The sequence below is a fragment of the Scyliorhinus canicula genome, chromosome 9, assembly GCF_902713615.1.
Source record: "Scyliorhinus canicula chromosome 9, sScyCan1.1, whole genome shotgun sequence".
Classification (NCBI taxonomy): Eukaryota; Metazoa; Chordata; class Chondrichthyes; order Carcharhiniformes; family Scyliorhinidae; genus Scyliorhinus; species Scyliorhinus canicula.
In genome coordinates this window covers 39,881,264-39,896,241 of record NC_052154.1, presented here as the reverse complement: position 1 = coordinate 39,896,241, position 14,978 = coordinate 39,881,264, and the positions used below count along the sequence as shown (strand labels likewise).

The following is a 14,978-nucleotide window of genomic DNA, read 5'->3' as shown; positions in this document are numbered from 1 at the left end:
GGAGGTGATCAGAGCTTCCTGTGTGCGTTCCTGAGCCTTCCTGGGCCCCATGTCCTGCCCATCCCCGCCCTCTCCTGCATCCTCCTCATCGAACGAGGACTGGTGTTCATCCACCTCCTCCAGCACCTCACTCCTCTGCTGCGCAATGTTGTGGAGGATGCAGCAGGCTGCCACAATGCGGGCAACCCTCTCAGCATCATACTGGAGGGCCCCTCCACAGCGGTCCAGGCACCTGAACTGCATCTTCAAGAGGCCACGGCACCGCTAGATCATGCTCCTGGTCGCTGCAAGGGCATCATTGTAGTGGGTCTTCGCGTCATTCTGTGGCCTTCAGATAGGTGTCATCACCCACAACCCCTGTGGTCCAGGAGCTAACACCCCAGTCGGGGGGGGGGAGAGGGGGCCGGTGTCTCAAACATGTCAGCAATCGTAGAATGTGCCAGAATGAAGGTGCCATGAGCACTGGCCAGGAGCGGGGGCAGACGTACATGATGCGCAGCTGATGGTCATATCAGCTGGACATTCATTGAGTGGAAGCCCTTTCATAAGAACATAAGAACTAGGAGCAGGAGTAGGCCATCTGGCCCCTCGTGCCTGCTCCGCCATTCAATGAGATCATGGCTGATCTTTTGTGGACTCAGCTCCACTTTCCGGCCCGATCACCATAACCCTTAATCCCTTTATTCTTCAAAAAACTATCTATCTTTATCGTAAAAACATTTAATGAAGGAGCCTCAACTGCTTCACTGGGCAAGGAATTCCATAGATTCACAACCCTTTGGTGAAGAAGTTCCTCCTAAACTCAGTCCTAAATCTACTTCCCCTTATTTTGAGGCTATGCCCCCTAGTTCTGCTTTCACCCGCCAGTGGAAACAACCTGCCCTCATCTATCCTATCTATTCCCTTCATAATTTTATATGTTTCTATAAGATCCCCCCTCATCCTTTTAAATTCCAACGAGTACAGTCCCAGTCTACTCAACCTCTCCTCGTAATCCAACCCCTTCAGCTCTGGGATTAACCTAGTGAATCTCCTCTGCACAACCTCCAGTGCCAGTATGTCCTTTCTCAAGTAAGGAGACCAAAACTGAACACAATACTCCAGGTGTGGCCTCACTAACACCTTATACAATTGCAGCATAACCTCCCTAGTCTTAAACTCTATCCCTCTAGCAATGAAGGACAAAATTCCATTTGCCTTCTTAATCACCTGTTGCACCTGTAAACCAGCTTTTTGCGACTCATGCACTAGCACACCCAGGTCTCTCTGCACAGCAACATGCTTTAATATTTTATCATTTAAATAATAATCCCGTTTGCTGTTATTCCTACCAAAATGGATAACCTCACGTTTGTCAACAGATTCCGGTTTGTGTAGCGTGACGTGTACCCCGTCAATCTGCAGATGCCCGTAGGGTGACATGCACCCCGTCAATCACCCCCTGGACCCAGGGCATGTTGGTGAACCACGCTGCACGGGCATCAAGGTAGGCTTGGTCCATAACAAAATGGATGTATTGTGCCGACTGGGCATATAGGGTCTCCGTGAACAGTGCAGATGCACCTGTGCACCGAGGTCCGAGAGATCCCGGACACTTCCCTAGTCCGTACCTGGAAGGACCCCGTCGCATAAATGTTCAGGGCGACCGTCACCTTGATGGATACCGGAGCGGGTGTCTTCCCCCATGGTCTCCCTGCTCAGAAGGAGTCTTCAATGACATACCCAGTCAGGCAGGTCCTCAAATGACGGGCGCTGCCAGTACACACAAGCCTCATGCGGCACCTCCTTTGCACCTCCTCCACCTCCTCGGCCTGTTGGCCAGCTCTCCATCCTAGGCAGCTGCCTCCTGTTCCTCTGGGGCACGCTCCGCTGCTGCACGCTCCGCTGCTGCAGCTTCCTCCTCCTTCAGCAGCTCCAGCTCGTTCAGCCATAGGACATCCCCCAGGACTGCGGCGATCAGCAGGAAGGCCACCACTGCTGGCTGAATTCCAATATCCATTGTCTACAGGGGATGAAAGGCCGATGTGTTAGCCTGGTCCGTTCCCCCATACCCAACCAGGTCCACCAGGCTACATGGACCCGATTGGCACTACGGGCTCTGCCCAAGTATGTCCACCCCCCCCCCGCCATCTCCATCGATGTCTGGCACTGTGGGTGTGGCCTCTGGCCCTGTCACCCGTCCGATGTCAGGGATATTGTCGGCTGGCACTGCCCTTGCCAACGGTATGCTCCGCGGCCCCTGCCCGTTGTACTCATAGGTGCTACAGTGGGCATCGCCCTTGAGTGGACCACCTGATGCACCGACAATGGGTGGCGGCCGGGTGGGGTGTGGTGGAGGGTGGGGTGCAGGGATGGAGGCACCCATACAGCCAGTGTCACTCAGCTGAACAAAGGGCCAAGGTGGGTAGTCAGTGAGATATGCAGAAAGATGGCCTTGGAGGCCACGGAAATGGCGATCCGTGCCAGGACACTACACCAGTCCTTTGGGGGGGGTCACCCAGGCCACACGGCCAATTCACCCCCCCCCCCCCCCGCACCGTCCCTCCGGCCTTGGCAGGGCCCGCTAACCCCAGCCAACCTGGTCAGTCTCTGGCCCAGCAGCCCGCGGTCAGGCCTCACTCTCCCCCCCTCTCTCTCTCTCTCTCTCTCTCTCTCTCTCCCCCTCTCCCTCTCCCTCTCTCTCCCCCTCTCTTTCTCTCTCTCTCTCTCCCCCTCTCCCTCTCTCTCCCCCTCTCTCTCTCTCCCCCTCTCTTTCTCTCTCTCTCGCTCTCTCCCTCATCAGCCACAACCGCCAGTTTCATGATTTTTAAAAGCACAAGTGAACCACGCCGTCGGGAACTCGGCCGATCGGAGGAGGTGAATTGCGCCGGCACCGGAGAATACTGGGTCAGGTCCGCTAATAATGTTAAACGGTGTTTACTGTACATGCATTCCAGACTGCATTGATGCCACTCTCGAGGTGATGGAGCATTGCGATTTGACCAATCAATGGAGAATCCTGCCCCTCTATCTCAATCTATTTTATTACTGTTTATTGGTGATCTTTAGAAAATTGAGCATTTTTAATTTCTGAAAGAACTATTATCATTAGCTTTATGTTCCAGAAAAACAAAAATTGTCTTAGAATAGGATCTCTGTTGATACAGTCAGAAGAGTCAATATTTTGCTGTGGGTCTAGAGTCACATATAGGTCAGATGGCAGATTTCCTTCTCTAAAGTACACTAGCGAACCAGATGGGATTTTATGCCAATCATGGTTATCATTAGCTTAATTCCAGATTTGTATTCAATCCCAATTCCACCATCTGCCATGGTGGGATTCGACCCCGGGTCCCCATAGCATGACCCTTGGCTCTCTCGATTCCGAGTTCAGTGATAATGCAACTACGCCATTGCCTTCCCTGAAAATAATTGTTCTTGTAATGTTTTCATATGAAGAAACATTTTCAGTGTAACTAAGACCAAAATTAATAAGATAGCTTTAGAGGATTATTAATTTATAATTTATAATGATTGCTGTGGTCTGTAAAGAAAACAAAAAGATCACGCTTCCACTCCATATTCAGATTTTTACTTATTTAAATGCATTAAATGCAAGTCCATTATACTCTTTCAAAAATGGGTGTTAGAAATATTTTGAAAGAATAGCTAATGTGAACACATTGTAATCAGACAGTAATGCAGGAAGAAGCTCGACTTTCTCAGGGTGGCCTGGGTAAGTCACCGCCTCCATCCCCTGGCACCAACCCCCATCACCCCCACCCCACCCAGCAACCCCCCCTAGCCAGCAGGGTGAGTCACCGCCTCCATCCCCTGGCACCAACCCCCATCACCCCCACCCCACCCAGCAACCCCCCCTAGCCAGCAGGGTAAGTCGCCGCCTCCATCCCCTGGCACCAACCCCATCACCCCCACCCCACCCAGCAACCCCCCCTAGCCAGCAGGGTGAGTCACCGCCACCATCCCCTGGCACCAACCCCATCACCCCCACCCAGCAACCCCCCCTAGCCAGCAGGGTGAGTCACCGCCTCCATCCCCTGGCACCAACCCCTATCACCCCCACCCAGCAACCCCCCCTAGCCAGCAGGGTGAGTCACCGCCTCCATCCCCTGGCACCAACCCCCATCACCCCCACCCCACCCAGCAACCCCCCCTAGCCAGCAGGGTGAGTCACCGCCTCCATCCCCTGGCACCAACCCCCATCACCCCCACCCCACCCAGCAACCCCCCCTAGCCAGCAGGGTGAGTCACCGCCTCCATCCCCTGGCACCAACCCCCATCACCCCCACCCCACCCAGCAACCACCCCTAGCCAGCAGGGTGAGTCACCGCCTCCATCCCCTGGCACCAACCCCATCACCCCCACCCAGCAACCCCCCCTAGCCAGCAGGGTGAGTCACCGCTTCCAAGCCCCTGGCACCACCATCCTCCTCCCCACCAGGCGGACCAGCAGGCAGTGCTGGGTGAGGGTGAGCAACCCCCCAGGCCAGCCAGGGCGAGTCATCACCTCCGCCATGCCCCTGGCACCAGCCTCTATCCCATACACCCGTAGACCCCAACACCTCTCCCCCAGAGGGTGATCAAACCCAACTCGCCAGAAGTCCACATGCCCCCACCCTGCACCATATGCCAACATCCATACCTCCTGCCATGATCAGGTGCCCTGCACACAAAGGCCACCAACCGTGGACCCCCTGTGCAGCCCTCGTCCAAGTGTCTCATTCTGTGTAACGTCTTTCCCCACCCAGGAGAAGGTGGCCGACAACCACAGGGGGAAGAGAGAAGACCAGAGAGAGACCAGCAGACATGTGGAATCTCACTGCCACTCAGGTGCATTGGACCTGGTTGGTGGGCCTGGAGAGCGGGGAGTCGACGAGGCGGAGGTCAGCATCGGGGAAGAAAGTGAGCCCCCGATGAATCGCACTGTCCCTGTGACACGTGTGGAACCATCCCCACCTCCTCACCTTCCCCTCCACCTCCATCTGCAATCTAACCATGCAGCTTGTCTTTTGTCGTGCAAGATCACCTGACGATGAGACAGGGCCATCTGGCGTCCCCTACCCCCAGCCACAATCCCAAGACTGATCTGGCAATGAGGCGGTACCTGCTGGTGACACAGGCCCCAGCTTCAACCCCACAAAATCCAAGTGGACATGTCCAGGGACAACAACAACTTCTCGGCATTCTTGTCACCAGTACCCTCCACCAACTCAAAGACAGCAACCTCAGTTGGGCATGTTAGCAAAGAGACTCCAGGGACACTATCAGGTGCACACCACACACATACTGTGGTACATCAGGTGGAGGTAGAAACACGCGAGGAGACAGAAGGTCAGGGGGTGGTCGAATCCCAGGGACTAGCTACCGGGTCTCGGGCTTCTGGAAAGGCAGTCCCATCAATGTTGAAAATGCAGATGCAGAGCCGGGACTACATGAGTGGCTGTCAGAAACCATCCAGCACCTGTAGGTGCAGTTGGAGAAGTCCAACTGTCTGCAGGGACAAGAGGTGGTGCTGACAATGCGTGCCACTCTAGCCAACACCACACGGGTGGCTTCCGCAGTGGAGGCTTTGGGTGCGACAGAATCAGCCATGGATCAAGCTGTCCAAGGCCTGGGGCACTCTCTGAGGGCGATGGCCGAGGCACAGGACAGGGCAACCATTGGACACTGTCCCTTTACCCGTCTCCACCACCGCCTCCCGAGGGGTTTAATGGGAACATGCGATGGCCTCATCAGCATGCATTCCGGGGTCCCCTGGGCAGACAGTGGAGAGTGCTACCGAGGGCAGACATCACACTACATTCATCGATGTGGAGCACCAGAGCTCATCACAGAGCGCGTTGCCATCATCCTCCATCCCATTGTCCAGACTCACTGATACTGTCAACCCAGTCCAGCAGGTAGGAAGCATGGAGGGAGGTGCAGGTGTCGGGAGGCTGGAGAGTGTGCGTGTGGGGGGGATGATTGGATGGGGGGATGAGGCGGATATATGGGGATGGGACAAGACAGGATGGTCAAACCGCCGGTGGCCAGGCCCCCTAGTCATTGACCCTGGTGCCGACGAGTGTCCAATACGCAGCAGCCTTGGTGAAGCCTCCAGTGGCTGCCTGGGCCCCATGCTCTGCCCATCCTGTTCCTCCTCCGCATCCTCCTTGTCGGACGAGGCCTGACATTCCACTGCTGCGCAATGTTGTGGAGGACGCAGCAGGCCATCACCGAGCGGTTCAGGCACCAGAACTGTACCTTCATGCCGTTGATGCACAGCTCGATCACGTCCCTGATCGAGGCATTTTTTTAAAAACGTTAATTTACAGAATGTGGGCATCGCTGGTTAGACCAGCAATTATTGCCCATCCCTATTTGCCCTTCAGATGGTGGTGATGAGTTGCCTTCTTGAACCGCTGTAGTCCTCCAGGTGTAGGTACATCCACTATGTTGTTAGGGAGGGTGTTCCAGGATTTTTCCCCAGCGATGGTGAAGGAACGGCAATATATATTCAACTCAGGGTGGTAAGTGACTTGGAGGGGAACATCCAGGTGGTGGGATTCCCAGGTATCTGCTGCTCTTGTCCTTCTAGATGCTAGTGGTCGTGTGTTTGGAAGGTGTTGTCTAAGGAACCTTGGTGAGTTACTGCAATGTGTCTTGTCGATGGTACACATGGCTACCACTGTTTGTTGGTAGTGGAGGGTTTCAATGTTTGTGGAAGGAGGTGCAATCAAGAGGGCTGCTTTGTCATGGATGGTGTCGAGCTTCTGAGTGTTGTTGGAGCTGCACTCATCCAGGCAAGTTGGGAGTATTCCATTACACTCCTGACTTGTGCCTTGTAGATGGTGGACAGGCTTTGAATGTTCAGGAGATGAGTTACTCGCCACAGGATTCTGAGCCTTTGACCTGCCCTGTTAGCCACAGTATTAATGTGGCTAGTCCAGGTTCTGATCAATGGTAACCCCCAGGATGTTGATTGTGGGGGATTCAGCGATGGCAATGCCAGTGAATGTCAAGGGGCGGTGGTTAGTTCCTTTCTTGTAGGAGATGGACATTGCCTGGCACTTGTGTGGTACAAATGTAACTTGCCACTTGTCAACCCAAGCCTGGATATTGTCCAGGTCTTGCTGCATTTGGAGAAGAACTGCTTCATTATCTGAGGAGTCGTGAATGGTGCTGAACATTGTGCAGTCATCGCAAACATGATGAAGCAGCTGAAGATGGTTGAACCTGGGACACTACCCTGAGGAACTCCTGCAGTGATGTCCTGGAGCTGAGATGATTGACCTCCAACCACCACAACCACCTTCCTTTGTGTCAGGTATGACTCCAACCAGCGGAGAGTTTTCCCCGATTCCCATTGACTCCAGTTTAGCTAGGGCTCCTTGATGCCGCACTTGGTCAAATTCTGCCTTGATGTCAAGGGCAGTCACTCTCACCTCACCTCTGGCATTCAGCTCATTTGCCCATGTTTGAACCAAGGCTGTATTAAGTCAGGAGCTGAATGACCCTGGCGGAACCCAATCTGAGTATCTGTGAGAAGGTTATTGCCAAGGAAGTGCTGCTTGATAACACTGTTGATGACTCCCATCGGCATTGTTGTAGTGTTTCTCCGAATTGGTCTGTGGCCTCCAGAAAGTCAGCATCAGCCATGGCCTGAGCGGAAAACCCTTGTTGCCCAGGAGCCAGCCCTTCACCCGGGGGTGCATCTCGAATGTGTCGAACTGTCGAGTGTGCCAGGATGAAGCCGTCATGCGCGCTGCCTGGGTATTGGGTGCAGACGTGCATGGTGTGCAGCCGGTGGTCACATACCAACTTCATCGAGTAGAACATCTTTCGGTTTGTGAAGGCCACCCCCTTATACGGTGGCACTCGTAGGGGTACATGCACCCCATTGATCACCCCCTGGACCTGGGACATAATAATAATATTTATTGATATCACAAGTAGACTTACAGTAAAACTGCAATGATATTACTGTGAAAATCCCCTAGTCACCACACTCCAGCGCCTGTTCGGGTACACAAGGGAGAATTCAGAATGTCCAATTCGCCTAACAAGCACGTCTTTCGGGACTTGTGGGAGGAAACCGGAGCACCTGGAGGAAACCTAAACAGACACGGGGAGAACGTGAAGACTCCGCACAGACAGTGACCCAAGCCAGGAATCGAACCCGGGTCCCTCCTGGTGGGCTGGGTCCATATTCAGCGTGATGTATTGCACCGCCCGGGCATACAGGGCCTACATAATGGTGCAGATGCACCTATGCATGGAGATCTGTGAGGTGCCAGACAGGTCCCAATCGGCGCCTGGAAGGAACCCATCACGTAGAAGTTCAGAGCGACCGTCACCTTGACTGCCACTGGGAGCAGGTGTCCTCCTCCATTCCCCACGGTTCCAAGTGCACCATGATGTGCAAGTGATGTCACAAGGTCCCCTACTCAGCTGGGGTCTTTGGTGACACGCTTGGTCCAGCAGGTCCTCGAATGACAGGCGCTGTCGGTACTCTCGAGGCCTGCTGCAGCGCCACCTTTCCACTTCCTCCTCGGCCTGTTGGATGGCTGAATCTCCGTCCTCACTGGCTGGCCCCTCTTCCTCTGGGGTAGGCTCCTGTTCTGCATGGTCCTGCCCGTACAGCTGCAGAGCATCCTGGTCCATCGGTGCCTGGCACCAGGGGGGTCTCTGACACCGGCACCCTTTCCTGCCACAGGGGTACTGGTGGCTGGCTCTACCCATGCCATCGGTATGCTCTACAGCACCTGTCCTGCACACTCCAGTGGGATCTGCAGTGGGCCACGTGGTGCCCAGCCTGCAGGGTGAAGCTTGATTGTGGAGGGGGTTCTGTGGGCTTGGGTGGGGCCACCCATCCAGCCAGTGGCACTCTGCACAACTATGGGCCATGGTGGGCAATCAATGGGCCTCTATTTTCTGTTAACACGCGATTCTCCGCCGATCATGCTTCACGATACCAGTGTTAAACTGAATGAAATCACAAGTTGTAAGGTTAACCAGATATTTTTGTGTTTTGCAGGTGAGCAGACAGCTTCAGAAAACGAACACACCATCAAATGATGTCATTCATCGGGATAAGGTGCAAAACCCATGCAGAACATTTCTTGGTTACCCACCTGCAGCTCCTTGACATCACTGCCCTTTTATTCATATCATCAGCACAGTCATGCTCATTGTTTGCTTAAGATCAATCAGAACTTAAAGTAATAATTAGGAAGATGCAATATTAGAAAGAGAGTTCTAACATTAAAAATGTAGAGCAGACTGACATTCATTAACATACTCCTTTGACTGTACCAGATTAAATGAACTGGTGAGAAGAGATTTACCTATTCATATTACTGCCACTGTAGTTCTTACTAAATATATGCCCTTGACCATCTATATATTCACCTCCTGACACTATTAGTCACTATACTTGCATTGCACACTTATGTGGAAACTGAGATATATTTTCAGCATGTGTCAAAATGTTTGTTCACAAAATCAATAAGTAGTCAGCTGTGGCTCAAATGGTACCAATCTCACTGTTGAATCACAATGTTGTTCAAGTTTCACTGCAGAGACTTGAGCATAAAATGTGGGCTGACACTTCAGTACAATACTGAGGGAGTGCTGCAGCGGTTGAAACACCATTCTTTTGATAAGATATTAAACTGATGTCTTGTCTGCTTTAGGTGGTGGAAATAATAGATTCCATGGCACTATTTTGAACAATAGCAAGTGAGTTGTCCCAATATCATGGTCAATAATTATCCCTCGAACAAATCACAAAACGAAATGGTCTAGTCATTATCACATTGCTGTGTATGGAAGCTTGCTGACTGCAAATTGGCTACCATGTGTACTACATCATAACACTGACTACTCGTCAAAGAGCTTTAGATTTCCTAAAGCATTGAAAGATGCAATATAAATGCAAGTCTGTCTTTTACTTTGATTGAAACTGAAGCCATGTAATGTTGAGTGCATTTAACAAATAAAGATCAGCAGCTATGGATATTTTTTGACTTTCTTAAATGGAATCTTAGATGTCTAACATTCAATCTTATTGGTGGGCAATTTACATTCTTTCTGCCAGTTTTCAATGAGATTAAGATGCAATTAGTCTCAATTTATATTTCAAAACATTCAACAATTAATTGGAAGGCCCTTTTACACATCTCCCAATTTTATCTTTCACTGATAGTTTACAGATTTCCTGTAGTTACAGTAACAACAAAACACTGTTAGACTTGCAACAATAACTTCCACATGATTAGGGCCCAAATGATTAGAACCAGCAAACTTTAATGTATACAAACTAATAACAGTATTGTTTTTATAAACAATTGTTCTCTGATATTATATAAAATGGTAAGCAATTCATATAAACAATTTTTCCATCAAGTCTGTTCAAACTATTCAAATTTGTTATCTTTCGTGTATCACCATTTTGCCGAATGGACTTCCAATTTTTTTTTCCCAGAGTGCTCATACCTCGGAGGGACATAACCTACCCGTTAGATATTCATCTACCTTGGATATTGGGGCCTGGAAATGAGGCCTCCCTCTTCACTGGCCGCAGCCTGTGTGCATCTCCTGCTGCCCATTAAATTTGAGCAATGTTCGGATGGGACCCTTAAGTGGGCATTAATTGTCCATTAAAAGCCTCCTTGACCTCAGACAGGCAGCCCACAAACCTGATGTTTCCTTCACTGCGCATAAAATAGGGTCAGGACAGGAGGGCCAGTAGGACACACTGATGGTGCCCCATTTTATGGTACCACCCATCAGTTTTCCCACCCCTGGAAGGCCTGTAAAATGCAGTTAGCAATCCTTAGCAATCCAGAGCAATAGGTCAGAAGGTGAAAAGATTGAGGGAGAACTCGGTAATGGGGCCACTATGGCTCTGAGGAAGAGCAGACAGGGAGATGATGCTGAAAACAGCAGGACTGGTGGCCTGAAGTGCATATGTTTTAATGCAAGAAGTATAACAGGTAAGGCAGATGAACTTGGAGCTTGGATTAGTACTTGGAACTATGATGTTGTTGCCACTACAGAGACCTGGTTGAGGGAAGGACAGGATTGACAGCTAAACATTCCAGGATTTAGATGTTTCAGGCGGAATAGAGGGGGGTGTAAAAGGGGTGGAGGAGTTGCGCTACTGGTTTGGGAGAATATCACAGCTGTACTGTGGGAGGACACCTCAGAGGGCAGCGACGCTGTATGGATAGAGATCAGGAATAAGAAGGGTGCAGTCACAATGTTGGGAGTTTACTACAGGCCTCCCAACAGCCAGAGAGAGAGAGAGGAGCAGATAGGTGACAGATTTTGGAAAGGAATAAAAGCAACAGGGTAGTTGTGATGGGAGACTTTAACTTCCCCAATATTGACTGGGACTCACTTAGTGCTAGGGGCTTGGATGGGGCAGAGTTTGTAAGGAACATCCAGGAGGGCTTCTTAAAACAATATGTAGACAGTCCAACTAGGGAAGGGGCTGCACTGGACCTGGTATTGGGGAATGAGCCCGACTAGGTGGTAGAAGTTTCAGTAGGGGAGCATTTCGGGAACAGTGACCACAATTCAGTATGTTTTAGCTGGTGGACAAGGATAAGAGTGGTCCTAGAGTGAATGTGCTAAATTGGGGGAAGGCTAATTATAACAATATTAGGTGGGAACTGAAGAAGCTAGATTGGGGGCGGATGTTTGAGGGTAAATCAACATCTGACATGAGGGAGGCTTTCAAATGTCAGTTGAAAGAAATTCAGGACCTGCATGTTCCTGTGAGGAAGAAGGATAAATATGGCAAATTTCGGGAACCGTGGATAACGAGAGATATTGTAGACCTCGTCAAAAAGAAAAAGGAGGCATTTGTCAGGGCTAGAAGGCTGGAAACAGACAAAGCCTGTGTGGAATATAAGGAAAATAGGAAGGAACCTAGCAAGGAGTCAGGAGAGCTAAAAGGGGTCATGAAAAGTCATTGGCAAATAGGGTGAAGGAAAATCCCAAGGCTTTTTACATTATGTGTACATAAAAAGCAAGAGGATATCCAGGGAAAGGGTTGGCCCACTGAAGGAGAGGGGAGGGAATCTATGTGTGGAGCCAGAGGAAATGGGTGAGATACTAAATGAATACTTTGCATCAATATTCACCAAAGAGAAGGAATTGGTGGATGTTGAGTCTGGAGAAGGGTGTGTAGATAGCCTGGGTCACATTGAGATCCAAAAAGACGAGGTGTTGGGCGTCTTGAAAAATATTAAGGTAGATAAGTCTCCAGGGCTTGATGGGATCTACCCCAGAATACTGAAGGAGGCAAGAGAGGAAATTGCTGAGGCCTTGACAGAAATCTTTGGATCCTCACTGTCTTCAGGTGATGTCCCAGAGGACTGGAGAATAGCCAATGTTGTTCCTTTGTTTAAGAAGGGTAGCAAGGATAATCCAGGGAACTACAGGCCGGTGAGCCTTATGTCCGTGGTAGGGAAATTACTGGAGAGAATTCTTCGAGACAGGATCTGCTCCCATTTGGAAGCAAGTGGTCGTATTAGCGAGAGGCAGCATGGTTTTGTGAAGGGGAGGTCGTGTCTCACTAACTTAATAAGAGTTTTTCGAGGAGTTCACAAAGATGATTGATGCAGGTAGGGCAGTGGATGTTGTCTATATGGACTTCAGCAAGGCCGTTGACGAGGTCCCTCATGGCAGACTGGTACAAAAGGTGAAGTCACACGGGATCAGAGGTGAGCTGGCAAGATGAATACAGAACTGGCTAGGTCATAGAAGGCAGAGAGTAGCAGTGGAAGGGTGCTTTTCTGATTGGAGGGCTGTGACTAATGGTGTTCTGTAGGGATCTGTGCTGGAACCGTTGCTGTTCGTAGTATGTATAAATGATTTGGAGGAAAATGTAACTGGTCTGATTAATAAGTTTGTGGATGACACAAAGGTTGGTGGAATTGCGGATAGCGATGAGGACTGTCAGAAGATACAGCAGGATTTAGATCATTTGGGCACTTGGGCAGCGAGATGGCAGATGGAGTATAATCTGGAAAAATATGAGGTAATGCATTTTGGAAGGTCTAATACAGGTAGGGAATATACAGTGAATGGTAGAACCCTCAAGGGTATTGACAGTCAGAGAGATCTTGGTGTACAGATCCACAGGTCACTGAAAGGGGCAACACAGGTGGAGAAGGTAGTCAAGAAGGCATACAGCATGCTTGCCTTCATTAGCCAGGGCATTGAGTATAAAAATTGGCAAGTCATGTTGCAGCTGTATAGAACCTTAGTTAGGCCACACTTGGAGTATAGGGGGCGATTCTCCAAAATGGGGATGAAGTGTTCGCGCTGTCGGGAACGCCATTGCATTTCACAACAACGCAAAACGGGCACGGGATGACCGATTCTGTCCCCCACAGGGGGCCAGAGCGGCACTGGAGCGGTTCACACTGCTCCAGCCTCCCTTCCCCGTGCCAACCCACGCATGCGCAGTTGGGCCACGGCAACCTGCGCACGCACGGGGGACTTCTTCAGCGCGCCGGCCCCGACTCAACATGACATCGGTGTTCAGGAGCCGGCCACACAGGAAAGTAGGCCAGGGGGTGGGGAGAGGCCAGCCCGCCGATCGGAGGGTCCCAGTCACGGTCCAGACTCCATTAGAGGCCCCCCCCCCGGGGACAGAGCCCTCCCCCCCGCCCCCACAGGCTGCCCCCGACCCTTTGCGCAGAGTTCTCGCCGCCAGCGACCGGCGTGAATGGCGCCAGCGGGACTCTGTCGTATCCGCGCAGCCGCTCGGCCCATCCGGGCCAGAGAATGGGCAGCCCCGCGTCAAATGCGCCGGTGCAAATGGCGCCGATTCTCCACACCTTGGAGAATCGCGTGCCGGCGCAGGGCGTCGTGGCGTGTTTGCGCCGATTCTTTGGCCCGGCGCGGGGCTCAGAGAATCGCCCCCATAGTGTTCAATTCTGGTCGCCACACTACCAGAAGGATGTGGATGCTTTAGAGAGGGTGAAGAAGAGATTTACCAGGATGTTGCTTGGTGTGGACGGCATTAACTATGAGGAGAGGTTGAATAAACTTGGTTTGTTCTCACTGGAACAAAGGAGGTTGAGAGGCGACCTGATAGTGGTCTACATAATTATGAGTGGATAGTCAGACTTTTTCCCAGGGTTGTGGGGTCAATTACTAGGGGGCATAGGTTTAAGGTGCGAGGAGCAACGTTTAGAGGAGATGCATGAGGTAAGTTTTTTACACAGAGGGTAGCAGGTGCCTGGAACTCGCTGCCGGAGGAGGTGGTGGAAGCAGGGACGATAGTGACATTTAAGGGCCATCTTGACAAATAGGATGGGAATAGAGAGATACAGACCACGGAAGTGTAGAAGATTTTAGTTTCGACGGGCAGAATGGTCGGCGCAGGCTTGGAGGGCCGAAGGGCCTGTTCCTTTGTTCTTTATATGTATCCAAGTATCGAAAGGTATTCACTTTCCCAGACTGAGTAGTAAGGAATCAGAATATTCATGTAACATTTAGGTTTCAGAAACCTTTGCCCAGAAAGTTGCTGGAAGTGTGAGCTGTTAATGGTGCAGTGAGGGAACAATGGAACAGTGTATCTCCTTAACCGGTGAAATTAAAGGATTAAGAAATAAGTGAGCGCAAATTCAATGTCAAATCAGGTTCAGAAAGTGGAAAAAAAAACTTGGATTGAGTGAAACAAAAGAGAAAAAGGAAAACAATTAATTTAAAATCTGACATCTTCAACAGCTAAAAGTTCACAGTCTGAAGGAATGAGACTCACACTTAAAATTGTTCACTTTCTGGGCAAGAGAGGTTGATGGTCAGCCATTAACAATTATGATGTCATTATAGTGTTAATTACTAGATTTAGCAGTTTGGCACGTTTAATGGGCAATTACTTTGTAGCAATTTAATGAAAATCATGAGGTGGTTCCCATGTTTGTAAAACTAATACCAAAGTGGCACAAATTGTCAAGTAAGTTGTGGCATTTTGTA

The 14,978-nt window shown here is 50.7% G+C and overlaps 2 protein-coding genes across 2 annotated transcripts in view; one reads left to right on the top strand and one right to left on the bottom strand.

Annotated features, from left to right (window-relative positions):
• LOC119971262 (dipeptidase 1-like) overlaps positions 1 to 9,998 on the top strand; it is a 40,841-nt gene extending 30,843 nt beyond the window's left edge. Inside the window, exon 10 of the mRNA XM_038806572.1 lies at positions 9,016 to 9,998. Coding sequence (XP_038662500.1) covers positions 9,016 to 9,126 — 111 coding nt within the window. The 3' untranslated portion in view covers positions 9,127 to 9,998. The remainder of the gene's footprint in view (positions 1 to 9,015) is intronic.
• LOC119971263 overlaps positions 1 to 14,978 on the bottom strand; it is a 141,695-nt gene that overhangs the window by 6,034 nt on the left and 120,683 nt on the right. The window lies entirely within an intron of this gene.